At 40.0% G+C, this 26,733-nt stretch overlaps 1 protein-coding gene and 1 long non-coding RNA gene across 15 annotated transcripts in view; one reads left to right on the top strand and one right to left on the bottom strand.

Moving 5' to 3' along the window:
* Window positions 1-26,733, top strand: part of LOC127366084 (uncharacterized) — a 39,342-nt gene that overhangs the window by 6,765 nt on the left and 5,844 nt on the right. The gene's annotated exons all lie outside the window — the stretch shown is intronic.
* LOC127366077 (interleukin-1 receptor type 1) overlaps window positions 335-26,733 on the bottom strand; it is a 72,662-nt gene continuing 46,263 nt past the window's right edge. For 4 of the 14 annotated variants that reach the window (XM_051404798.1, XM_051404802.1, XM_051404803.1 and 1 more), the window contains exons 2-12: window positions 13,380-13,457; window positions 10,890-11,142; window positions 10,520-10,712; window positions 9,519-9,690; window positions 8,849-8,926; window positions 7,475-7,613; window positions 7,098-7,258; window positions 6,517-6,660; window positions 5,723-5,890; window positions 2,218-2,486; window positions 335-955 (exon numbers count right to left, since the gene is read on the bottom strand). In XM_051404798.1, coding sequence (XP_051260758.1) covers window positions 659-955; window positions 2,218-2,486; window positions 5,723-5,890; window positions 6,517-6,660; window positions 7,098-7,258; window positions 7,475-7,613; window positions 8,849-8,926; window positions 9,519-9,690; window positions 10,520-10,712; window positions 10,890-11,142; window positions 13,380-13,455 — 1,950 coding nt within the window. In that variant the 5' untranslated portion in view covers window positions 13,456-13,457 and the 3' untranslated portion in view covers window positions 335-658. Of the gene's footprint in view, window positions 956-2,217; window positions 2,487-5,722; window positions 5,891-6,516; window positions 6,661-7,097; window positions 7,259-7,474; window positions 7,614-8,848; window positions 8,927-9,518; window positions 9,691-10,519; window positions 10,713-10,889; window positions 11,143-11,507; window positions 11,593-13,379; window positions 13,458-13,676; window positions 13,848-24,276; window positions 24,480-26,733 lie in introns of those variants that run through there. The other 10 variants (XM_051404792.1, XM_051404797.1, XM_051404795.1 and 7 more) reach the window with 8 other exon arrangements.

Below are 26,733 nucleotides of genomic sequence, written 5' to 3'. Positions count from 1 at the left end.
TTCAGCAGAAATGTGAAGTATATGAAGGTTATGGGTTAACTCACTAGAACCACAACTTCCTTTGCAAATGTCCCATTTATTGACGCTTCTATACAAAGACCGTCATCAGATAATTAATTGAGTTTCCTTTGCTAATTCGGAGGCTTTTGCATACTGCTAAGAACAAAATGCTAAGGGAAACAAAAAACAAAAAGTTGTGCCGTCAATTAATAATAAAAATAAATACATTTCTAATAATCGTTTTCTTCCCTCAGCTTTTGCTCTTAAATAACATTAAAGAAATGGCAGTATATTTGAGATACAGTTCAAATGTTTGCTGCTTGACTTCTCATGATACTGTAGACATTTAGTTTTATTTTACATATTTACACTTTTCATCATACATATGTACATTAAACACATTTTCATTTGGTTTCATCATTCCTTTGTCTACTTTATTCTTCAGTCGCCACCTACCAGGTTATGTCAACAGTTCATGTATTGATGCCGGCAATCTCCGGATATCCCAGACACTGTGATGATCTGCATATCGGGTGCGAGGTATTGCTGTTGAGTCTCCAGTATTTATGAATTGTCTGTGATTACTACCAGACACATTTGTATTGGAAACCAGCTACTCTGTGGTCCAACAGTTGACACTTATATAGGATAACCCCCATCATAAGTTCAGCAGGGCAGTCCTCTCAGGGTGTACCACTCTCTTGCCCCTCACTGGCATATGATACCTTATCTCCTTCCAAAACTTGAAGGAAGGAGAGAGGGATGGCGAAAAGTCTGTGTCCTGTCCATCTTTCTCCTCGTCTTCTCTTCTTCTCAAACATGTCCTCCACCTTTGCGTCGGCCTCTGGTACTTCCACCAACACACAGCGCCCTGCTTCGTCCTCAGGTGACGCACTGACTCTGGGAAGAGAGCCAGCTGAGCCGGGGTGATCTCTTCCAACTCAACCAGAACCACCTGTAAAACAGCGCTCAAATAAGAATCAGGGTGTCTTTTTGTGACAGCGACCTACTAAACTAAATGTTTGTTCTCGTATGAAATATAACAACTAGATGCAACTTTTAAAGACATTGTTCAGAATCAGGACTAGTCCCGAGGCAGTCATGTACATATCAGTGAGCGACTTCTTATTTGTAGCAGGCGCTGACTGTTTCTGTAGCTGGTCAAAAATGAGAAATGGACGATGTCTGCAGATCATATCAGCTGTCGTAAATTAAGAGTATGCTGATAACTAGTACACTGTTGTTTGAATAAAGTGCAAGTCTGTGTCTGTACTCAGTCGAAAGTCCTTTCAGAGTAAAAACTGATTTTTGTACTTCCCATAACTCCAACAGAATGTCTGGCATTTGCCCAGTCGATGTTTCACTCATGTCATATCAATAAATTAAGCTTAGAAAGTTCATATTTGTGAACCAGTCTTTGCATCAGGTAGCTCATGAAAAATGGTGTCTCAGATTCAGTAGGCTACATTTGTTATTATTTCAATGTGACATATACATATTGAATCAACATTTAGTTCAATATAAGGTGAGTCAGACTCTGTGGAGGCACATATCCAAAATTAAAAAACTCCACCAGTGGTAAAAAATAAACCCCCCCTAAAAAAACAGGACATGCTTTGTTCATATTTATATATCAAGAAGACAAAAATCAGCATTAATTTGATTAGCATTTCTGATAACCTGATTATTGTAAATCAAGTATTCTACCAATATATATTTGCTTTATTAAAGATCAATAGTAAATATATAATTCAGATCCTTCCTCCACCTCTCGTTAGCCCACCCACAGCCTAACTGCACTCGTGTGTTACCGGTTGAACCTTCCCCTTTGAGGAAGGTGGAGTCTACCGGGTTTGTTGTGAAAGTATTTCCCAGTAAGTCCGATGATTGATTGCGTTATCTCCTGTGATATTTTTCTGCAGCAAAAGAATGACAGCTCGCTGTTCCACTTCCTTCACCATCTAGTCTTTCACTTAGTCTGCCTGCTGTTTGGTGCTTAGTGGGTCGTGTACAGTGAGTTTGTCAGAGCTTGTATTCTGAGAACAATTTCTGGGATTGATGAGAACTGTGAGATGAAACTATAAAGTAAATGTGCTGTAAAACCAAGAAAATGGTTTGCTTTGTTTTGGTTTGCATCACATCCTTTTCACATTATCAATGGTTAAATAATTAAGAATTTGCTGTCAAGCATATGCATTAACAAGTCTGTTTTCTCACCTTGAGAGATCCCTCCAGCAGCGCTCTGTGCATTGCTGCCACACACTCCAACTGCTGCCTTGTGTCTTCATAGACTTGTTCACTACCATCAAAAATCGTGTTATTCATCATGCTTTCGGTATTTTCGCTGCTATTGCTGTTCTTAGAGATGATGTTGTTATTGCTGCTGGTGCTGCTTGTGTGTCTTTTGCTGGTGAAAGAGGAGGCGGTGTAGATCAGAAGGAGGCGGCAACTGGCTTGTATGTTCTCTTCCACAGAATCCACTATGGCTGCAGGGTGGAAATGGAGACACAGCGGAGTGTTGTTAATAGAACATGAGTTTAATAAGTGATGACCCCCAGTGTAGTAACACATACAGTAAAGGGTATGTTAGTGCACAAACCATAATAATACTAATATTAATAGACCAGGGGTTCCTGACCTGTAGGTCTGGGCCCCCCCCAGGTGTTGCATGCATACATGAAAATCACTCACCTTTCGGCGAAATTCACCGTTTTGAAACCAAAACAGGTGACCTACGTAAATCGTGTAGATGAGAAAATGTTTGGGGGGGGCATGTAGGTACCAGAGATTCAGTGAACTGTGAACAGGTGCGCGTGCCAGAAGGGAGCGCGAGTGCATGGAAATATTAGCACGAAGGGCCTTGCATCACCAGTTTCTTTCTCTGGGAAGGTAGGGGAATACCATTACCTGATTGGTTTACAAGCAGTTCGCTTCGCTTGTGTTTTAATATTTTCAGGTATATCTAAGCCAACCCTACCCAGGAGCTCTGTTGACATAGGCTTAGCTAACGTTAGCTACAGCTTGATGAATTGAGTCATTGAACACAGCAGGAGAGAACGCAACCAGAGAATGTCTAATAAGAAGAGAAGTTCCACTCTCGGTACACTTCCGGGTTCTGAACTGTTGCAGTTCCCCTCTGGTTCCATATGAGGGCGCTCACAGGATGAGTGCGGAATGAATGGAGCTCTATGGAGCTATACCCCTCAAAATCCACTTTTCTCAGGATATAATTTTTTGTCTAGTAATTTCAATGTTGGATTCGAAAGCGGATGCAAAGAAATTACACATTGCTGGGTGTTAGATTTTTTAGAGTCACAAAAAGTCTTTTAAAACGTCAATGACGTCATACACATCGTACGGCCAGAGATACTGCTTTACGGCAAGCCTTGAGTCTCTTTGTGCTTCCGTGCTCTGCACTTCCTTTTCTCTCGAGGCATCGAAAACACAGACATAACGATAGGCAGATAAAAGTACCAGCAACCCAAAAAAAGTTGCTGTTTAAAAAAAAAAAAAGAACTTGGGCGAAAAAATCCGCCTTAACATTCTGGTCCCGCTTTGGATGCCACGATGCCATCAAGCGGGATCTCTGGTCGTAATCAGTCCTTCACTGACCAATCAGCGTTCATTAGCAGAATGCTAGCGTGTTATGGGCAACAACAACTCAACCTGTAAGAAATCGAAAGGACATAAGTACTCGTTCATTCAACTTTCGACCTATAACCCATGTTGAACTTGCAAAAACTACAATCAAATCTGAGATTTCTCAACGACAATCAGGTGAAAGAGACAAATTTAGCTGTCTAGCTCCATCTGCTCCCATTCATTCAGCACTCATGGGCGACCGCCCCCAGTGGAACTCTGGTGGAACTGCAACCAAAATTCGGTACAATGGGACTTAATAGAGAGTGGCCAGGCTCTCCGTAGACAGGCTCTGACGCAACGTTAGCCAGCTAAAGCTCCGGTGAAAAATTATTAGCTAACGCTACCGTTAACGTTAGCCTAATATTAGCTAGATATTGGCTGTGTCTCATTCCGCATACTTCTGTCAGTACACCGCTAATGTGCACTGACCACTTACTGCCGTAGTGCCCACTTTCGATGGTTAGTATTGTCCCAACAGGAACACTTACGTTAGAACACTTACCAGAAATGACGAGCGTGACGAACGCGACGAACGCAACACACGTGAACGCGACTTTCCAGCCCGCCAAAAATATATGCCGGCTTTTGTTTACAAACATTTTTCTGCACGTTCATTTACCACTCAGTTCACAGCATGTGGAAACTACGTCGCCTCCGACGCCAACGCAGGTTAGAGTAGCTAGGTAGTATTAACATGTAACGTTACGCTAATTAACTCGCCAAATGATTATGTCTGGCTTCAGTCAGTGTCAGTAAGGACATGTAAGTAATGCATTAGACGACAGTAAAACGTTTCGTATTACCGCTGTTACTTACATTTATATGATCTCGTCCCAATGGTCCCTCCCCTTCCGCTTTGTAGTCAAGATGGCGTCCGTTTAGTGCGAGTAGGGTCCATCATTCCACACTGAATTTTTTGACCGTTTTTAGGGGTCATCCAGGTACTTTCAGGACTTTTTGTGTTATCTACACTATATACTTAAAACGTATGAAGTGTGCAAGTAGGCGGAATGAGACACAGCCCTTGTTATTAAAGTTAGCTGCTAGCTTGTATAGCTAACAGTAAATCACAAAAAAGAAATAATAAAATGTATTAAAATCTGAATTACATAACATTGTATTGGCTGTCAATCATGATGGAAGAGTAGACAAGTTAAGTTACAGCATGTCCACCATCTCTTGTGGGGGTTATGCATTAAGCCATTTATGGTGCCTTTACCACATTGTGCCTCATATACTGTAAATGTTAGACCCAGTGACAGGCTGGCTGACAATGGCTTGCATAATACTTAGTAAGGAGGCCATAATATTTTTGACTCATGGCAGAGGTTAAGTTTCTCCAGCTCTGCCCAGGTTGGCAAAAAATGCATCTCAAAATGCATCAGATTGATGCTTTAAAATATGGAATATACAAAATCTTTTCCGGGGGACCCCCGGACCACCCTAGAAGGGTAAGTTCATTCTCACCTTTTTCACCCCATGCCTGTTCATGGTAGATCTAAGGGGTAATAGAATAGAGCAGAGAAACATCTTTGTGCTACTCAAAAAAAAAAAAAAAAAAACAGACTTGCCAATAATCTTTCTCAAAACAAGTAGACACTGCTTTGTTTTGAGGAGTCACAAGCCAAAAGGTTTAGAACCATTGATTTTGGATTAAAATGGGTTGATTTTGGTTTTCTGATAAAAGCCGTGGTTTACCAGATTCGCGTCTTACTCATAAATCACTAAACAAGTTATTTAGTAACTTGGATAGCAGCCTGGACAGTCAAGTAAGTCAAAATATGCCACTGGCATTCAGCCAAAACCAATCTTGCCTTCAGTCTACCACTGCTACAGTATATATGTTAAGTTCTGTTGTAAAGAACCAGTAATTTACTGGTTCATGATTGACAATATAATACTAGTAGTGACAAACTAAGAAACGGCTCTCCAGATCAATTTTGAAGCTTTAAAGGTGTTTTTCAAATAGCATTATTTTTTTCAGAGCAGAGCGACGGGATCAAAATAAATAATATGTTTTAATTGAAGACACGCCACCCCCATATCTGAGTCAAATAATATTCTAACATAGGCAACTTACACTGGCCGGGCAGGCAGTCACGTCCTGGTATGAATAGTTTGTAGCCACAGGACTGCTCCAACACTTGAGGCAGTGTTTGAATGGAAAAGGCCTCCACATCCTTGCTGTATCCAGCAGCACAGGGCAGTGGGTAGGCCACATAGGCATCATAAAGCTTCCCATCCAAATCTGAAAGGAAATTTAAGAAGAGTTCATGTGTACTTTCAGGGGCGAGTCTGCAAGTATAGATCTTTAATGTATGGCTGGGTTATATGATAATCATGGTTCTTGGGACTCAATGTTTAAGATAGTTGAAGATTAATAATGTTAAAGGGTTCAGGGTTTACTCTTGTCAAATGTTGAGCTAAGCAACAATTTATTTATTTATTAACCGCATAACCTTAAAATCAGATTGTGAAGACTTGATACCACTGGGCTTCAGGCAAAATGTTAAAATGCAGTCCTTAATGTTAAAAGGCTATTTAGTTGCATAATCAGCGGATGCATTTCATCAGAATTACTGCAGGCAGCTCTGTGGTTAGTTCATTTCCTTTGCTTGCTCTCATTGTTGACACATGCGGTCAGGTATGAGATAGAGCCTAAGGTTCAGTGTTGTGATATATGTATGGGTACTGTACGTGTGTGTGTGTGTGTGTTGTAAGGTCAAAACAGTGTTGGTTTTTCCCATCTTGTAGCATTGTGGGTTTAGTGTAAAAGTACTTTTTGTACTTGTGGGCTGACACATTATGGTTACATTATACACTGCATATAATAAAGAGCTCATTACTAATTACATACCTGCTGAAAATTATTACCTTTATTTGTATAGAGGACAGGAAACGCTCTCCTGAACCACAGCACAATGTCAACCTTAAAAAGGTAGTAGATGATGAAACTGCTGATAAAGAGAACCATCAGACCACAAAGCACCAATCCAATGGGAAGTAGGATGTTGGGATCTGTAGAGGTGAACATACAGTTTTAGTGTGTCCTGTGTTATTCAGACTTTTGTGATTCTTGCAATAGTGCCCTTCTCTGGCAGAGCCATTTGACTCCCCAAACACATTGCACAATGGCATAAAAGTATGACTAAAATTGTATTGTATGGCTTAGACTGTGATAATACAGGGAGAAATTTCAGAATATTTAATTGAATAATGAAAATATTTGTGAATATATAAAAATGTTTTGTAGTGGTTTCCTTTTTATAATAATTTTGTATGGACAAGGAAAAGACCTGCACTTATGATTGTGGCCACATTTTCTGCACCAAGACTTATCTACTGCAAGCGTACAGGAAAAGCGTAAACCTACACCCTGTACTGGTCATGTTTCTAACAGGAAAGATTATCATTACTTTGAGAGTTTTCATTTAGCAGGGTTACTCTGTTTTTACCTTCTGGCAGCAAAGTGAAATATCCCCTGGAACAGCCCCTGTCACTGCACGCTTGACAAGTGTAGTTGATGTTGAAATCCTCCTCCCTTAGCCCAGAAATCATCAGCAGTCGCTCCATCCACACACCTTTAAGAGCAACTTCCTGACTCCACACAGGTGGACTGGTGAGGACAGACGGATGAGAAAAAGAAAGGTAATGCAACAAAATGAGATGCTGCAGGAGTTCCCAATTCTTAATACTTTACATTCGGGGGTTATAATTCTGTATATATCCCAAGAAATCTGTGAGCTCGTACAAACTTTAAAACTCTCACTTGTCGTAACCCAAAAGCAGTAGACAAATGAAAACAAATAAGAGGAAAGGTAAGGGTGCTGACCGTTCTTCTGATGTGTAGACACGATCAGAAGGATTGGTAGTGAAGATGAAATCGCCTTTGACCAACCAAATCATATCCACGAAGGGCATCCTCCCAACACACGGCACAAACACGAGGCACCGCTTGGTGAAATTGGATGCTAAACACATACACAAACAATAACACAAGTTATACTTAATAATGTCTCATATATATATGGAATGGCGCCTGTTACAACGGCAGCCTGTTATGGCAGCTAGGCTGCTATAATTGTTGTAGTGTGTTTTCATTGTGTTTTTATCCTGTGTTTTTTGCTATTTTTTACAGTTTTCTTACTTTCTTACTACTTTTTTCACATTGCCGAAATACTTTTTCGGCGTTTTAGAGCACTTTTTATTTTTTGTTTGCACTGGTCTCCATGGCGACGGGGAGTCGCATTGTTTACACCCGCGACCAGATGATTGCCCTGAGGCACCGTAGCATCCTGACTGGAGAGAGACCCTCCGTACCAGAGGAGCTGAGGAAGAGACGGCGAGGCTGCAGAGCGGTGGTTAAACGAAGGAGGAAGAAGAGGAGGTGTAAACTCTACATCCCTGCAGTCATCACAGGAAACGTAAAGTCGCTGGCAAATGTAGTGGATGAACTGGAATCCCTCACCAGAACACAGAGGGAGTACAGGGAGTGCAGTATCATGTGTTTCACGGAAACTTAGCTACATGAGCAGATACCGGACTCCAACATTACCATTCCCGGCTTCCAGACGGTTCGAGCCGACAGCGACCGGCAACAAGAACAAAGGAGGGGGACTGGCCGTGCTCATAAACAACAGGTGGTGTAACCGCGGGCATGTCTGTGTGAAAGAGCGTGTCTGCAGCCCAGACATCGAGCTTGTCGCCTTCGAACTTCGTCCATATTGTCTGCCACGTGAATTTTTCCAGTGTTATCGCCATCACTGTTTACATTCCTCCGTCTGGGAAAGCAGAAGCAGCGTGTGACGTCATCCACACTGTGACTGCAGGACTACAAACGAAACATCTGTAGGCCTTCATCATAATCACAGGGGACTTCAACCATGTTTCTCTCTCGTCCACACTCCCAACCTTCCACCAGTTTGTCACATGCACCACCAGATAAAATTTCGATTATTAACTTATCTGCATCGAGACGGAATCGTTCTAGAGAGAATCGCGATGTATCGAAGAATCGATTATTTTTCCCACCCGTACTTGTCACCCTGGAGTAGGTGGTGGAGGAGAAGAATCTATCTATCTATCCAAACAAAGTAGTGTCACTTAAACAAATGGAAACTTCACTGGTGCGTGCCTAAGTCAGTTTCAATTACAGACTTTAAATTTAATTTAATTTAAAATGAATATGTTTTAGATAAGGACTCACCGATCGCTGCCTTGATTATTTCATTGGCGGGTTCATGCACTTGTGGAACCAAACAGTACTCCTCTGAAAGACAGGCAACTTAAGATACAGTAACACAGACATATATTGTATATATAAATCAGACTGGCAACATGTCATCATGCCCCTAGCGCCAAGGTCCCGCCCCATTTGAAAGAAAAGCAAGAATAGCACTTTGACATATGTTAACATGAGAAACTACAGTGAATCTAGAAATAGCCACACCAATAAGAACAGCTTTCACTGTGTGATTTAAGACACATAATCCATACGTTGGATTCATTTTCACTGTGATAGATAATATGCTAAATGTTTCTTGTGAACTTCACTACTGATGGATAGCTAAAGTTAGCTTGACAGTTGCTAACAACTAACCTCAACATAGCAGCAGCAGTAAGCTAGCATGTCTCCAACTACATCTCAGCCCAGATCATACAGTTGGATGTTAACAGGTTGGTTGTTTACAGACACACTTAGCCTAATGCTGGATCAGCAATCTGGCCACTTCTTTTGGGCATTGATCCACTGGGACAGGGGAATTCTGAAGGAGCATGATGGCTGAGCAGCTGGCCGATGGGTGACAGAACTATGTCGTGGACAAACAGCCTAATGTCCCTACCTCGCACACTCAAGTACTTATATTTGCTCTAACCTGTGACCCATGCTTCAATGGTCTCTGACACGGATCCCGTGATGCCACCGAGGGTGAAAGTCAGGGTGCAGGTATAGGAGCTGTTGTTTTGATCTTGCACCCCGTCAATCTTCAGTTTATTCCTGTCCATGTAGGAATACTTGCCTGTCTCATCCACTATGGGAACACAACCCTAGATGAGAAAAGGAAACATAAAAAGTCAAGCTTTTTATAAAACAAATACTATATTTATGATGGTAAACATAGGAGTAGCCAGGTGAGCAGAATTGTGTCTGGGAAATACCCATATTCAAACAACTCTCACTGTGTTATAGTAATAATCCACTGACTGATGCATTGTATATCTCTGTAATTGACAGCAGAACTAGGTAGTTAGCATGGGTTAGCTAATATGCTGAGCAGACAAAGAAAAGACACCTACAGAAAGTCGGAAATTTATAACATAACATTATGTAACTTTTCTACCTTAAAGTAACAGCTTTACTATCATTTCGATGTTACACTGAGTTTTAATCAAGCAAATAGTCCCTCTGTCATTCCCACTCTGCGCCCCCTATGTCTGTTCTTGCTCTATGTAACTTTTTGGGTCAGTACAAGTGCATTATGCTTCATGGCAGTAGTCACACACCACCAACTTTGTCACCAATGTTGGTAAAATATTTTGAAATGGAGGGCCACTGTATCTGACAAGTTGGGACTTGGGGTTATGAACGATTTGTGAAATTCACAAAGATTTTTATTAAGGTAACTTAAATCTATATCAGATAACTTTTTCATAGTAAAATAACTTTTAATTTGCACAGATATTGTATCTTGTACCTACTGGCTATAGTGAAGCCTTTTGCCTAATTTAAGAACCTACCAAATTGCCTTCTTCAATCTAGTGTACGGTGTACTGGATAGGGCACAAACCCTGTTTAAACCTACTCTAGAGCATCTGGAGTAAAGTCAATAGGTTAAGGAATATTTCATGACAGTGACAAGTCATTCTTATCACTTACTCTGTACCACTTGATGGAGGATGTGATGTTGTAGCTATCCAGTGTATTCATGAAGTCTTTCAGAGGGCAGGACAGTTTGTCAGTGACTCCCTTTGTAAGTGTTTGACGAGCTTTCACCGGCCTTCCACACTCTCCAGCAACTTTCTGATTCACCACCAGCCTGGTTGCCTGCTTGTAGCACTGAGTAGGAGTTCTGTTGAATTAAGGAGAAAATTACCTTTTTTCATCATCAGTGTACAGCAGCTGAATCTAGAGCTTCTCAGTTTTAGGACTTTTGTGTTTGAAACAGAGGAAAAATGTTAAGTACCCACGGCATTGTGAAACTCTAGACAATGCAACTGTCAACTTTCAACTACTGATGCTATTGTACCTCACTATGCTGACATATTCCCCAGTGTCGTTCAGCGTTGCGTTAAGAAACCACAGAGTCTCCCCGCGCACCAGGATTCGACCAGTCTGGTTGCTCATTTCTTGGCCTGTCTTTGAGTCGTACCAGGTGATGTTGTAAGGGATAGCTGTGAAATTGAAGACCTCTGGAGACACCAGGTTGCTATTCAGCATAGCCATATCCCCAGGAACGGAGTAAACCCTCTGGAACTGGGGCTTGTGGTCGGTACAGCTGTCTGTAACACACACATCAGTGGAGAATTGATAAGTTATTCATTCCACCATTCAACACTGATGGAGCTCTGAGCAAACCTGTCAGTGTCAAATCTGTGGTGTTTTCAGCAACAAGTAATTGTTTGGTGGGCTAGGCTCGGCAATTCTATTTATGTAGCAAATATCATTACAAGAAAACTTTAAACCTAACTTTAAAGTGACTGTAGAGGAAAGAGGTCTTTACTCATACTCAATACTTACATTTGTTCTCATGTGTATTTTTACTTTCAAAAAACATCAGTCATCACAATACTGTAAATATAATTCAGCAAATGTTTCTTTTATATCTTTTCTGTCTTTCTCTAGTATGTTAAAAACTTTGAATTGCCTTGTTGTTGAAAGGTGCTACACAGACATGTTTGCCTTGCCTTTCCTTCTTGTAGGATTTTTTTCCCCAGGAAATACACCCCTGTCTAGGGGGAAGGAGCGCAACATAAATGTAAGAAGAAAATACAAACCAATAATACTACCCCGATTCCCAAACCAACAACGAACATGGATTTAACAATCAAGTGAAGTGATTTATTTACAACACATGGCAAAAGTGCAACAAAACCAGGAACAACCTTCAGGGTGAACCAAGGCCAAAACAACAAACAAAACAGTTTCTCAAACAAAATCCTGACAAATCCTTATTTAACATACGAGTAAAACAAAAGACATTTACTAACCCTCACTCCCTAACCTAATGAAAAACAGGAGAAAAGCAGTACAAAAGAAAATAGCATTTCACCCCTACAACACCCACTATATACAACCATAAGAAAGAAGAAAAAATAATACTAATTTCACAAACTCGCCAACCACAACGCTAGTACAAAACACACTCTCTTAACGGACCGAGGACAGAACGATGCTGCTACTAGGTATTCTGTCAAAGACTTCTGTGAGGCCCGACGTTTTAAACTCAGCGGATGTTGCGACTGTCACATGTCAACACTCCACCAGCTGAGCCCACGTCATTAATCAGTCGGAGGGGAGACCTACATGTTGCCGTCAAAGATCTCCTGCAAGACAGGCTGCACACTCCTGTAGAAAAACAGGGACAAAATACAAAACAAACCACAGACGAAAACAATACCAAATAACAATACGGCCAGGGCCATAACACCAACGTTCAACAAGCAGCTCGGGGATTTAGAGCTGCCCCAGAGTACATCAGGTCTGACCAAGTATTTTTCCATGCTGCTCTATCTCACTGAGATGGATGCTTCCAATTCCATGCAAGCTGAAGCTAAAATTAGTTTGGCTTCCCATCTTACCACTATTAGTAAACAGAAGCTGCAATGAAGATTTCATTGGTGCATCATCACCATATATAATGTATGGTGCATAGGTTTTAGTAGTGATGCCAAGGTTAAATCTGAAAAGGTAAAAATTCCTTGATATGTCTCACAGAAACAGGAAGCTGTCTATTTTCTATTGCTATCTTGTTACTGAACATGTATCCTGTCTGCTTCACATTTACATCTTGAGCTGCCCACTGTGACCACTATGTGCCATTAATGGTCACTGAGCTGTTGAGGACGTCAGGGCCTTTCTGAGTGATACTTTATTAAACTAGAATTACTCAGATTCTCTTTGTCCAGAGCAAGAGCAAGTCTGTTCTCAACCAATAAAGCTTAACACTGTAGTATTTAAGCTAAAAAACCTTTCTGAGCCATTTTACTGCACCACAAAGAGTTAAACTTTGTTAGTTGGTCAGGTTCTAATCCCAGGTGAGCCACTTTAGCACTATAACCACTATATATGTTGCATCCGGTCAAGAATCATGTTTTTTGTTTTTGTTTTTGACTGTCCAGGATTAGAGCCAGCAACGTTCCTTCTGGTCAAAAGCCTGCTTCACTGACTTTTTTACTTAATTGAGCTCAACCAAAGAAGTTCCGGTGTGACTACAATAGTAGCCTGGCAGGCTTTTTTCCAAGACTAGTCGGAAATCAGTGTGAGACTTGTGAAGAGTTCAAATCTGTCACAGACACCGAGGACTGACTGAACTATAAACAATGCTGGAGTTCCAACAGTGGCAACAAGAGGGCGACAAATGCTTGTGTACAGACTGGAGACCAATGATGAGAGTTAAACTCGGCAAAAACATATGAAAAGGAATACTTACAAAAACATCTAACATTTTATATTTGCAGATTTGTTTGAATAGCCGGAGAGCTAGTGTTTATGTAGAGAAATCTGCGTGACAGCTCACCCTGTACAAATCCTGTATGAATCCCATGTAGCCCGAGGAAAACCATAAGGCTCCCCAGTGTTAAACTCAGGTCCATGGCTGAAAAACACACACATAAAAAAAGTTAGAAATGAAATTAACATGACAGGGTGAAAATGCAACAACAGCAGCCTGAAATCATAAAATCATGACAAACAGCTGACAGCTTACTGGAACACTTTTATCTAGTGACACGGACAGCTCACAAAAGGCTGTAAAACACAGCAATAATCAGCAAAAATAGTTTTCTTTCCCCTTTTAAGCCAAACTTTATCCTACCTCATTTTTCAAAAGTATGTCTGTCTTCCTCTCTGTGCGTCTTGCTTCTCCTTTTTCCTAACCCTCTCTCTGCCTCTCTCCCTCAAACATAGATGACGATCGTTGTGGTATATCAGCAGTCATTTGTGTGTAAACCTCTGACAAAGTGCTGCGTAATGCTTTGGAACTGGAAGGATGCCCAGCATTCCTGAGCACTGATAATCACAAGTGTATGTACTTGGTATTGTGAATGAACACTGGTGTCTGGTGCAATTACTGCAGTTAGTGTGCTGGTTTGAGTCAGTCAAGTTTTTGGCATGACTCTAGTACAAAATCTGTGACACCGTATTGTAGTGGTTCTCAAACTGTGTGGCAGAGAGCCACTGCAGATGGCGTGCAGGGGGAAAATATGCAGTGAAACTAAGCTGAGGGAATGTGGTTTATGTAGGTAAAACAAACAAGAGTTTGCTGATACTGACCTATATTTCACAAAAAATGTATTTTGATCCTTTTTTATTAGTTACTACTTAAAATTGTGGGGTGGTGTAGCATTAAGTTTTTTGGCTTTTGAATGGGGGCAGGCCAGATAAAGTTTTAAGGACCGCTGGCATAGTGAAAACAGAAGGTTATATTTAGACTATACTGTGATTACATTTCCAGTAGTCCTAGATAGTATGGAAGTATGAACTATGGTAGCTTTGGGTATTTTTCACCTATAGTGAGTGGTATCGGTTCCCGTTCCTCTTAATATTCTGTGTAGGAGTTCTGTGAATTTTGTATTTTCAGTAACTCTTAGCCCGACCAATATGTTGGCCTATTGCAGTATCAGCGAATATGTTGCCTGATATGTGCCAATATTTAAACTTTTTTTCCCCCGGTATATAATGCAAAAAATGCTTTGTAATACATTGGGGGTCACTGCAAAGTTTATCCAGGAGAGTACGCTGTGATGTACATGCAGCACAGAGTAAGAGAGAAGAAGCAGCTCTTAACAGTGCTAATTAGTTGACAGTGATAAACTGACATGTTAAATAGTATTAATGTGAATATTCTTTATCAAAGTTATTTGTTTAAGAAAGCAGCCTTCTGAGTACCTTAACATTGTCATATGGATGCACAGTCCACAAAGAAAAGGTACATTTTTGTTACAGCTCAATTTTTTTTTTTTTTTTTTTTTTCCTCCTCCTCTAAAATCAGTATGGGTCTCAAAAATCCCATATTGGTCGGGCTCTAGTTACTCTTGGTCCTCTGTCCAGTTACATTCACTGTTTTAAATGGATGACTCCAATCACATTAACACAGTTATTGCTGAAGTTAGGGTTAGGGTAACCCCTATGCCAACGTGCTTGTCCTTGTGCCCTCTGATCTTTGCTATTACAAACGCAGTGCTACCAAAATCCTAATCCTATCCTCATCCACGCATTTTGCTGGCCATTACTTTTCCCAATCCGAAACTTGTGGAAAACTTACTTGGCCCATTACATACATAAATTACTTTAGAAAAGGGGAGGTAGGTGTGTAAGATAGATGTTGTCAGAGTAGGTCATAAGTAGGAGGCAGACCCAGGAGGTTGTTGTTTAATTCCCTTTGTGTGGGCATTTATTCAAGTGCTTCCAAAAATGTGAAAAGCCACAAAAACACAACTAAAAATATTTGCAGAAAACTGAGGAAAGAAATCAACTCTTACTGAAATCAAATTAACAGCACTTGTCCAAGCTGCAATCTCTCTCTCTTTTCTCCCTTTCCCAAGAGATATGATCTTTATACATTCTTACCTGTCTCAAGACTACGCCTGGAATAAACCATCCTCACTTCAGGTGGTATTAGTTAAAGATATCTTACATCAAGACACAAGCTTCACCAAACATCATTACTCATAACACAATTCAAATTTCCTGTGGTGCTGAATGCAACACCAACTCAATATTCCCCACCATTCATAAAATGAGAACGAAACGAAATTAAATATTCAACTTATTCCCCCTTTAACTTGGTACGTCCTTGATGTAATTGGTGACGTCATCATATTCATATTAACCAGCGCATTTCAGGGCTCCAGAGTGCAACCAAAATTTTTAAGAGTGCGACTGATAATTTTTCAAGGTCGCACTGGTGCACCTGATGCTGCCCAGGTGAAAACATACATTTATTTTGCAAGCGCATCATCTCTCTGGGTTTTCCTGTGACCGAACTCACACACTCATGGTAGGCTCATATCGTGTTCTAAACCAATAAGAGACAGAGCTCGGGCGGGTCTCCTCTGATTGGCTTTGGTCCTGTTCACTGCGCTAAATTGTGTGTGTTTAAAAATTGCGTGCGACCTGAGCGCCAGAATAGCTGACTAACTGAAACGGAAAAATAAAATAAATGCGACAAAACGAGGGAAAATGAAGAGAGGCAGAAATATTTTAAGTTTTTTCATTAAGAAAACCAAGCCTACAACCAGCCGTTCTACTATAATCCCATCCATCCCCACTACTGAGAGTCCATCCCGTCAAGACACGGAGCCCTTGGTCCCTGATGAGATACCAAGCCCCGGTCCTTCGGCGACAGCATCAGACTCGGAACCAGAGGAGGAGACAACCGAGTCTGGGATAGAGCCCGGCTCCGAGACCCAAATTAAAAAGGTCAAAATATATTCCTTCAGACAGGACTGGCTGAAACAATTTCCCTGGCTGAGGTACAACAAAGGACGTAACGCAATGCACTGCGTGTACTGTCAGGAGTGTGGTCAGAATATGGACGGAAATAGTGCATTTGTGAGCGGGTCAACAATGTTTCATATCGAAACTTTAAAAAAACATAACATGTCTAAAAAACACACGATATGCCGTGCATGAGAAACCTGCTATAAGATTTTGAGACGTGATGTTAGGTCTCAGTTCAGTGAAGCTCTTTAAAAAGTAGCACTTTTTATTTTGAAATGTTTTATTTTGCTTGAAATGTTTGAGACTGAAATGTTCAGTTTCAGTTCAGTGAAGCTATTTAAGCACAAGCACTTTTATTTGGAAATATTTTATTTTGCTTAGTGTTTTAGTTTGAAATGTTCTATTTCAGCTCAGTAAAGCACTTTAAACACTTTATTTTTCTTTTTATATATAATTGTGCTTCAAATAAAGACAAGCATTTCTCTACACCTTATTCTTGTTTAAAAATCATTCACATTATTAGAAAGTTATGGAGAGCGATAAAAAGGTGACCTTATAAAGGCGACGCGATGAAAAATTTGGGTGCCCCTAAAAAAAAAAAAGTTAGGCGCACCAGTGCAACCAATGCAAAAAGTTAGTCTGGAGCCCTGCATTGCGGGGCGGCCCCCTCTCACACAATGGCTTTCGGCGTCAGGTAAGATAATTACTGAAATAACTTTAAACGTGCTAAATCGAACAAAATTTCAAGCGAAATATATAACGAAACGAACAATAAAACTTAGTGAAAAAACAACCTTTGCCTGTCATTATTGTAGTAACCTTAACTTATGGATGTTGAAGATCATAAAGAAATAACGCTAAACACAAAATAGACCCGGAGTAGTAATGTGCATGTGCGTTATCAGCTGAAATGAATTTATGGTTAACGTAAACACCAATGAATAAACAAAGGTGTACAAACAAGAAAACAGGGAACCTAACAAGTCAATATCTAAATAAATAAGTGACAAATGGCAGCGATTAGTGAGTCCACTTTGTCACAAGGTGACTGACCCAAATAGGCCGAGGATAATTAGACCCGATCCAAAGTAAACTGACCCAGATAGAAAGAAAGAACCAGCACTAATTAATGAGCAGCTGCAATCAAAACAAGTAACAATACATTTTTATACACTCAAAAACAAAGAAAACAGATTGTGTGTGTGTGTGTGTGTGTGTGTTGTGTGTGTGTGTGTGTGTGTGTGTGTTTCGAGAAACAAAGGATTGCAAAAATGGTATCGTGGACAAAGTTAGTCTTTGATCAGCTACTGTATTAGTCTGGAAGTCACTCCCTGACAAGAGTTTGATAAGTTAGTGAATAAGCCAGGGAGAACCCTGAAGATTTGTAAACTGATTTAGAACCACATCTTTCACCACATGATACTATTCACAATTCTGAAACAAACATCAGCGATTCCACCTGAGGTAGCTCTGAGTGACTGTTCCATATGTGTATATGAAGCTGAAAGCAGCATATTTATTACTCTTACCTGCATATCATTTGTGTATTTAACTTTTAACTTAATTTAAGGTTTTTTTTGTTTCACTGTGCTCTACCACCAAGTGAAATTCCTGCATACACTTGGCGAATAAAGCAATTTTGATTTGAGTGTTATTGCTTTGTAGGGTGTCTGCATTTTTAGGAAAGCTGAGTTAAAATCCTTCAAATCAGGGCATACCCTTTGCTCCCCCTTTTTTAGGGTAATTCAAGGGATATTTAAGGCGAAAACTGGGGTTTAAAGAGGTCTAACCCTATTATGGATGCGTTTTCATTCTAAAAAATAAGATTATTGGAGGAAAAGTCAAAAACTGGAAGCTGAGAAAAAAACACTCAAACACAGTGGAAGATTGGTAAATGATCATAGAGTCAATTTTCAACTTTGAATTGAAGATAACGACATTGGCCCTTATCAGTCAAACTCTTGTTGCATTGTCAGTAGAGCGCTAAGACAAACAAGAAAACTTCACAAGAAAACAGTAGCAAAATAATGTGGGGAACTGCTGAGGTGAGAAGACCTTACAGAAGAGGAAATTTACCTAAAGCTACACCTTCCTATCCCACTACCGGAAGGCCCACCGCAGAAGAAACACAGATGGAAACAAAACTGTGTAGATACAGGTGCACTTGTGGTTTAAAAAGCTGCAGTGAATGTGAAATGCTGCTGTGGTTTGTCTCATCCACCAGCTTTTGCACACAACCTTTGGATCAGTGTCTTCTTTTCACTCAGACAGAAGGCAGATTTGACTGACAGTGCCTTAAAAATTGCAATCGTAGGGCCCTTTCACACATGTAGTTTGGTTCATTTGGTCTAAGATAAAGATTCATTGTTGCCTTTTAGTTCTGTTCTGGTTTGTGTTCACACTGGCTTTTTACAAACAAACCAAGAGTCACACAGACTGACAGGTAACTGTGTAGGACCCACATGGGGAAATCAAACTTTAATGCTACTGATATGTATGCTTGTGTGCTCTGGTGTCACAAAGTCTTTTGAAAATTGAAAATTGGTTTGACTAAGACTCTTCTTAGTGACTGTCGATTCAGTCGACTCTGAGGGGCCAGTCCTAGATTATTCTCTCAATCATTTTTATGATTCATCTATTAGTCCAACTTTACTGTGGCAGATGGATTGTTACATAGAACCATCTAGGTAGTTGTTGGAAACTGTTTGGAAAAGGTCGGGTACTTGATATAAAAATAAATAAATAAAAATTAATTGCCGAAAAATTGCAGAACAAAATAAACCCCATCCGTCTATCATCTAGGCAAACTTTTAACTAATCAACAATCCGTACAGTATCACAAAGCCACTCGAGAAGCGCAAAAACATGTTCTCCATCTGGAAAAAACCTCATATGACTGATGCTAGCAGCATCTATGCTAACCTCCTTAAAAGCTGCTATTCTTATTTTGTTTTTGATTTGATTTGATTAGCACATAGCTTGAAGCCTGGGAGATGGATTCTCTTGTCGTTTTGGGATCTCGTGACTCCAGCTGACTAACAAGGTTACAATTAGTCTATACAATGTCATACTTTCTTAGAGGCTAAGGTGATTGATTGATTGATTGATTGATTGATTGATTAATGGAATGATTTCAGTTTTCTTGTTTCGATCAGTCAACAGTTCGGCCTGTGTCATGATATCAAAAATATAATAATATAATACAGGCTATATTATTTTTAATATAGTAGCATGGTTTTACTCTGGGACAAGCCCAGGCAGAGAGGAGCGTGGGAGTGCTCAACCAGTTCAGCAGGCCGTGGTACAAACAGGATTGGGAGTAAATCATGGGTCGAGGCAGAGGTGAACGGAACTGACTAAGTCACATGGAGGAGAGAAATGTCTGACAGGCGATTTCCTTCATGAGCGGAGACCTAGAGGTGTTGGCGTTTGGCTGTGTGATCGGTTGAGCAGTGATTTAGTTGTGGAAAAGTGTTTTGTTTTTTCCCCCTTTTTTTTTTTACTTTTGGATGACAGATAACACGTTTTTACCTTTTAATTTATTCACTACCACATTTCCACACTAAAATGAATCTACATCACTTGTGGCTACAAGCAACTTGTCATCTTTAATATTTCACTTTATAGCAACTTATTTAGATCTAGATCAACTTATCTAAATTACCCCCCATATATTACTGGTAACCTACGCTGCAGCCAACGGCACACAACAGCTAAAGGAAATATGGCATCCTGGCAGGAAACTGTTAATGACAAGATTGTAGTGTTGATATAATGCCTTTTTATATCCACATGTGCTATTTTAACCTTAAGGGTATCAACACTGGCATTTCTACTTGAAGTTGTGTATGGAGAGCAGTTTAGGTATCATGTTTTTTGTTTTTAAAGTTCAGTTCTGTTACTGTAAGAAAACAAGGCCATCACATCCAGGACCCAAGGGCATCCTCTATCTGTTTCTAATCCACACTAACTGTTTCCCAAGTTCAGGGGCTAGATCCTCTGAAGGACCAGGCCCATAAAGTTGTGTAACCTCAGATGAAGGGTTCAACTTTTTGGCCAGAAAGCCTTGGTTTTTTAAGGTTATATGGTTTTCAAAGACGTTCAGGGAACTTCTTAATTGTGGAAGTAAAAGTCACATACATACATCTAGAAATGTGGTCTTTGGAGGATCCAGCCTCTGGAATGGGACGCAGGCTATTTTGATCCACTGTGTCAGACTGAATAAATTATTATTGCCATGCATCACTTAATTATCAATATCTGTCATATTATAATTGGTACGGCCAGCATTTAAGGTTTAAATGATAGTTTGGCACAGTTTAGAACATCTGACAAAGTGACATGTTGTAAACAGACATCTAAGGCGGTGTTGTGGAAAGTGCTTGCATTACAGAAACTGTTGGGAAATGGATGGGCCTCACTAACTGAACACATTTGTGTAATGTGTTTCACTATGACAAAATGACAGAGAGGAACAAGTGTCCTTTTCTTTCTGTTTGCATTTAGTTAATTGGTAGCTGGGTGTGTTGGCTTATGTGTCCGCTCAATCAAGCGAACTTTGTCCATCTGTTTGTGGGACAAAGGTTGCAACACAGACTGAAGACGGATCACAGGTCCAAGGTTGTGACAACATGAACATCAACAGAACAGCTAACTGCTTGATAAACGTGTTTTTATTGTCTACCCCATGTTATGTTGACAATGAAAGAAATAAGGATATTTTACTGTAGCTTTTATTGTCACTGTAGATTGATAACAATGCCTAGTATAACCGTTAACCTAGTTTGGGTATGAAAACAGTGTGAATACAAAGCAGAGTCATGCTACAACAATGTACGATATGTACTAGAAAACACCTCGCAATAAAGGTTAAACTGGAAAAAAATCCCAGTGAAGTGGGAAGAAACAATAGCAGTGATTTGGTCGAAATCGAACTGTGGTCAAATGCAGCCCACGGAGCTACATCCCTGATATGAGTCAGAAAACATGCAGATTCCAGTCATGATTCACTGAAAAGACAAACGTGAGGCAACAGCGAAATAATTTACTTTCACCTGCTGTTCTTCTTAACAGTTCACACTGAACAACATGACATGCAAGAGTGGAGCAACTCTAAACTCTCGACATGAAAATAAACACCCCCACACGGACCAGGCTTGGCTCCCCTGCAATACAAATCATTCAAGAGATTTTGTCGATTCAATTCATGAAAAGCGTCATCTCTTGCGATCAACATTATTTGTTATTAATAATTTTATTGATATACATATATTTTGGGTTTTTTTGCAAGTTATTAGAACCCAAGATGACATCTTCAAATTGCTTGATTATTATTTTTTTTTTCCAATCAACAGTCCAAAACCTAAAGATTACATTTGATATTAGGGCGCTCGGTTAGCTCACCTGGTAGAGCTGGCGCCCCATGTACCGAGTTTGAATCCGAGCTTTGGTCCTTTGCTGCATTTCCTCGCCTCTCTCAACCCCCCTTCCTGTCTATCTTCAGATCTCCTATCCAATAAAGGGGAAAAGCCCCAAAAGCAATATTTTAAAAAATTAATACATACATGATATTGGGGCTGCTGCTGTTTTTGAATAACTAAGCCCAAAACCTATTGATTGATCAGTCCAAACTGAACGTTGAAGAGTAGTGTAAAGCTCATCCACATAGATCTACAGCTCTGTTCATGCTTAGAATAATTCTAGGTAATATTTTAACCCATTTATTGGTTCTTCACTAGGATTCAGTTTGCTCGGTCTGACATTGAATTTGGTCTCGACCCCAACTTGAATTTAGTTTTGGATCTGACTTCAACACAACAAAGTTGGGCCAATCTCTCAAAACTACTTAAAAGAGTTTTAAAATATAGTGTGGATGTACTCTTTAGCACTGAGATGACAAGTTAAAAGATCATCTTAAAATACACCTAAAATACCAGGACTTTTTAGTCTTAGGAACTATGTTTCAAGGAACTAAAATGTCCCTTCAGCCCGTTATTGTCCACGTTTTCATTGTAGTCTTAAGACCTCCAAAGGTTGTGCAAATTAGTCAGCTGCCGTATAAAAATGCGACTGTTTTTACACGTACTTTCTGCATGCAACTATACAACAATTATGTTGTCATATGCTTTTTTCTGTAACTCCATGTTGACGTGTCGAAGCACAGTGAACAAAAAAAAAAGGTTGACACATCCCGTGTGCCAGTCAGAGCGAGTGAAGATTCTGTGTATACCTAAGAGCACATAGCTCATAATTTGCAAACAAGGACTTGCTATGAATAAACAGTTGCTATGACTTGCTATGAATAAACAGTTTCCCTTTTATGTTGATCCATATCTGTAAATTATACGTTATTTTGCATCACAGTGTTATGTCAAAACACCTTAACCCTGTTAGGATTTAGACCTTTTATAATTCTCGTCTTTGCTAAAAAGAAACATGCTGGACATAAGAGGAGCAGTCCACATCTGATTCTCATGTTCCGCCTCTTAAGTTTATTTTAAACCATGTCTGAGAAAATATCTTTCAAATTAAAGATGCACTATCAGCAAGCAACAGACATTTTGAGATACAGCAGTAAATACTACTCTGCTGGACTGATTAGGGACAAAATAACGTGGGAATATTTTAATATAAATGACACATTTCTGTACCCAAATGAGGAAACCCCAGATATAAAGTTGGAAGTGTCCTTCAAATGGCAGTTAGTGTGATCAGTGCAATCTTTGAATTAGGAGTGATGGAGTTGAAGCCATTTAGCCTGTGGGAGGTTATCAAACTATATGACTCATTTCACTCTAAAAAAGGGAAAACGATGGGAGATGGGAGTTACCCCTCATACAGCAGGGCATGAGAATATGCACAAGGTGTTTTCACACTGAGGGCAATGTACTTTTTAGTGTGAAGTGAAAGAGCCTATATTTCTTAGCAACAAACAGATTTGGTTTTGTGGTGAGATGCTCTACAAGACCACATTTATATGTTTCTGCTTTTTCCACTGTGGTTTTAATGTTAAATCTATACTAAAGTAAATTTGATGGAAACAGTGGGTGCAGCAGCATGCACTAACAACAAACTGTAATGTACCAATGGGATTTCCAACTCAGAATGCTGTCAACAGTATCAGCAATGATTTAAGGTTGTGAAGTCTGAAAAATGAATGTGAGGTTTTCTGACCCGTCAAACCAATTAAACCCTTTTAACAAACTGCAATGTAGCAAGTAATTTATGAGAAGTGCAGGACAGGAAATGCATAAAGGTCAGTCTAATACTTTTCTAGGTAACCTGACCTCAGTTAAGAATGTAATCATCAGCCATCAAACCCACAGGTATCCAAGTATAACACACACAACTAACTTTTCGTTTCAGTTCTATTCTTTCTCGGTGCATTGAGGGACTAACCACCTGCCAGGTGCCTTGACCAAAACTACATTGATAGAGTGCTCTAACACTATTAGAGACAACGTCTGCATAGCTTTTACAGTCAAAACACAAGCAGAAAGAAAATGTCATGAAATAACTTGCTGGAATCTAAGAGGCACTTGAAGAACTGAGACCAACACCTAACAACTGTTCAAAATGCACCTAAATTATTCACTTTCTAATTCAACGGCATGCCTCATTTCTGTTGGTTTAGAGGAGAAAAGGAGCTTCAGTATGACTATACATATACAATTGGTTATCTTTATTGGATACAGCAGGTGCCTCTTTATATAGTGTGAAAGGAAGTGTGTCTCCTTTGTGGTTTTTTTACAAGACACTTCTCTAAAGCGGTAAACTAGTTCAACTCTGAACGCACGTGTTCCTTGAAGCTTAAGTTGCCCTCATATTTCTAACAAGGTAAGCAGGTAGATAGCTCAACTGGAAAACATGGTTGTAATTGCCTTCAGTGGCAGAGTCTATGTTACAAAAGTAAGAAATCAAAACGAAAACCAACTTCATTTATATGCAAAAGTGAGCAGACTATATTGACTCACCTCGTAGAATGCGACACGGAAGCACCAACAGACGGAAAGATAAGAGATTTTACACACCACAGCAGACCTAACAGAGGAAACCTCACCTCTGACCCTCACATGCAGTGTGGCGTCTCAACCATGCAGCTCAGCAAATGACTCAACAGCTATGTCCCACCTCCATGGGTGGAAAGCATGAATACCACAATCAAAGAGGAGGAAGAGTCTGTTTGGATTGCACCTAGCTGCTCTCTGTTCACCTCCCTTTGCGTGTCAACACATATCAGCAGAACCCTCCCCTAATCAATCAAAATAATTTAGCATTAAATAACTGCCACAACCAAAATTGTTTGAGTTATTAATAGATATTTAACAAGTTTAGACCAGAAAGGTAAGTCACTAAACAATTGACCAGTTTCTTTTACATACAGAACATAATCACCTTTCTATAAATATAGAAATTGTCGTTATGTTGTGAAAAATAGAACTTTTCATAGGATTGTGATGGCCGCCCTAGCAGCCACACATTGAGGCACAAAGCGCATGGTGGTGACTCTTTCATTTGTTTGATTATATTTAGGCTTAGAACATTAGACACAATTGACAATAAATAACTGGACACAGATTTTGGATTCATAATATATAGTTTTATTATCCGGTTTTGACAGTAGTTATCTTTTTGGGTGCACACAATTAGTTAACTTTCGTTGTCAATTTTCGGTAGTATTATTAGGTTCATTCAGGTTATTTTTCATTGTATTAATTCATTTTTCTTTGAGTTACCAGTTCCTGGGTGCTGCTGCTGACGATGTTGCATGGCTGATAAAGGAAGTGCCGGCAGATTCAGAGACACTTAAAAGGGGTTGGGCCGATAATTGGGCTACACCATGTTGGCCGAGAGGAAGTGATTTCTCTTTGTTTGAGTTTAGTTATTTCTGATTATTATGCTTTTTGATGTTTAGTATTTCAGTATTTTCCTTAGTTAATATTTGGCTGCATTATCTGGATATTATTGGAGGGTATTATGGTTTGTTTAAATGTTATGTTTTAGTCTATTCCCCTTGTGTGTCAGAGTGGCCTGATCAACCACTATTTAAGTTTCCCCAATGTCTCAGTTTAGTTGGGTCGGTTTGGTGTGTTCGTTCAGTATGTTCCGTTCGTTCTGTTAATGTAGCCTGAGTTAAGTTCTGTTTAGTTGACCTCTTTTATGGGCCCAGAACATTTTGTATATTTTGTAAATTGATTATTTTCACATTTTTTTGTGAATAAAAGGACTTTTGTGAAAATTTACCTTTGACTCCTCATGCCTGCCAGCTTGGTCCCTGACATATGGTGGCAGTGGTGGGATTAGCTGGTTGAGGAAGACAAGGTTTTTTTGGTTTTTTTCTCGCTCTCTTTTTCCCCCTGCATTTGATTGTTTTTTTTACAATGCAGCGTGGAGGAATGATTACAAGAGGAAATTGTGGGGGGCCCCGGGAACCACAGACTGGACAGGAGGGGCAAGGACACGGCACTGGCACTGAAGACAGCAGAGAACCAACGCTAGTGGACATAGCTAGCATTCTCCGTGCCCACATGGGCCAGCAAGAGGCCCGGGATAACCGACTGAGGGAGGAGTCTGACCGCCAGGAGCAGGGGCTTAAGGCACTCCAACATCAGTTCCAATTGCTACAGCTCAAGGTACAAGCTCGCACTTCTAAAAACCTTGGAGCACACATCGGCTGACCTTGACTCAGATGAACCTGGTCCCCAAGCCCAAATAGCCCTGACACCTGAGGGTGCTCCAGCCAATTCCTCATCAGGTCAGTTTCGGTTCCCCCAAGAGCCTAGATTAGAAAAGCTGACAGAGAGTGATCCAATCCAATCCAATCCAACTTTATTTGTTAAGCACTTTAAAACAACCAAAGTTGACCAAAGGAGAATAAATAAGACATCATAAATAAAAGACATAACAGCTCACATGAGGCGCAAAATAACATATAATACAACAATAAAATGAAAAGACATAAATAAAAATAATAACCATGCAATAACAAGCAATCAAAAAGTAAAAATAACAAATACAAAAAATAAATCAAGTAAATAAAGTCAAAGGTGTCAAAGGCCACAGAGAAGAGATGGGTTTTAAGACTGGTTTTAAAAACAGACAGAGAAGAGGCCTGTTTAATGTGCAGAGGCAGATCATTCCATAATTTAGGAGCAGACACAGCAAAGGCAAGGTCCCCTCTGAGCTTCCGCTTAGTTTTAGGCACACTCAGGAGCAGCTGATCATCTGACCTGAGGGGGCGGACGGGTATATAGGGGTGTAGAAGCTCAGATAGGTAGGGTGGGGCAAGACCATTCAGGGATTTAAAAGCAAATAACATTTTTTTAAAATGGATCCTAAATTGAATAGGCAGCCAGTGGAGTGAGGCTAAAATGGGGGAAATGTGCTCATGTTTACGTGTGCCAGTTAAAAGACGTGCAGCAGCATTCTGT

The sequence above is a fragment of the Dicentrarchus labrax genome, unplaced genomic scaffold (genome assembly GCF_905237075.1).
Source record: "Dicentrarchus labrax unplaced genomic scaffold, dlabrax2021, whole genome shotgun sequence".
In the NCBI taxonomy this organism is placed as follows: domain Eukaryota; kingdom Metazoa; phylum Chordata; class Actinopteri; family Moronidae; genus Dicentrarchus; species Dicentrarchus labrax.
The sequence above is the reverse complement of the archived record's forward strand: the minus strand, read 5'-3'. Positions and strand labels throughout refer to the sequence as shown.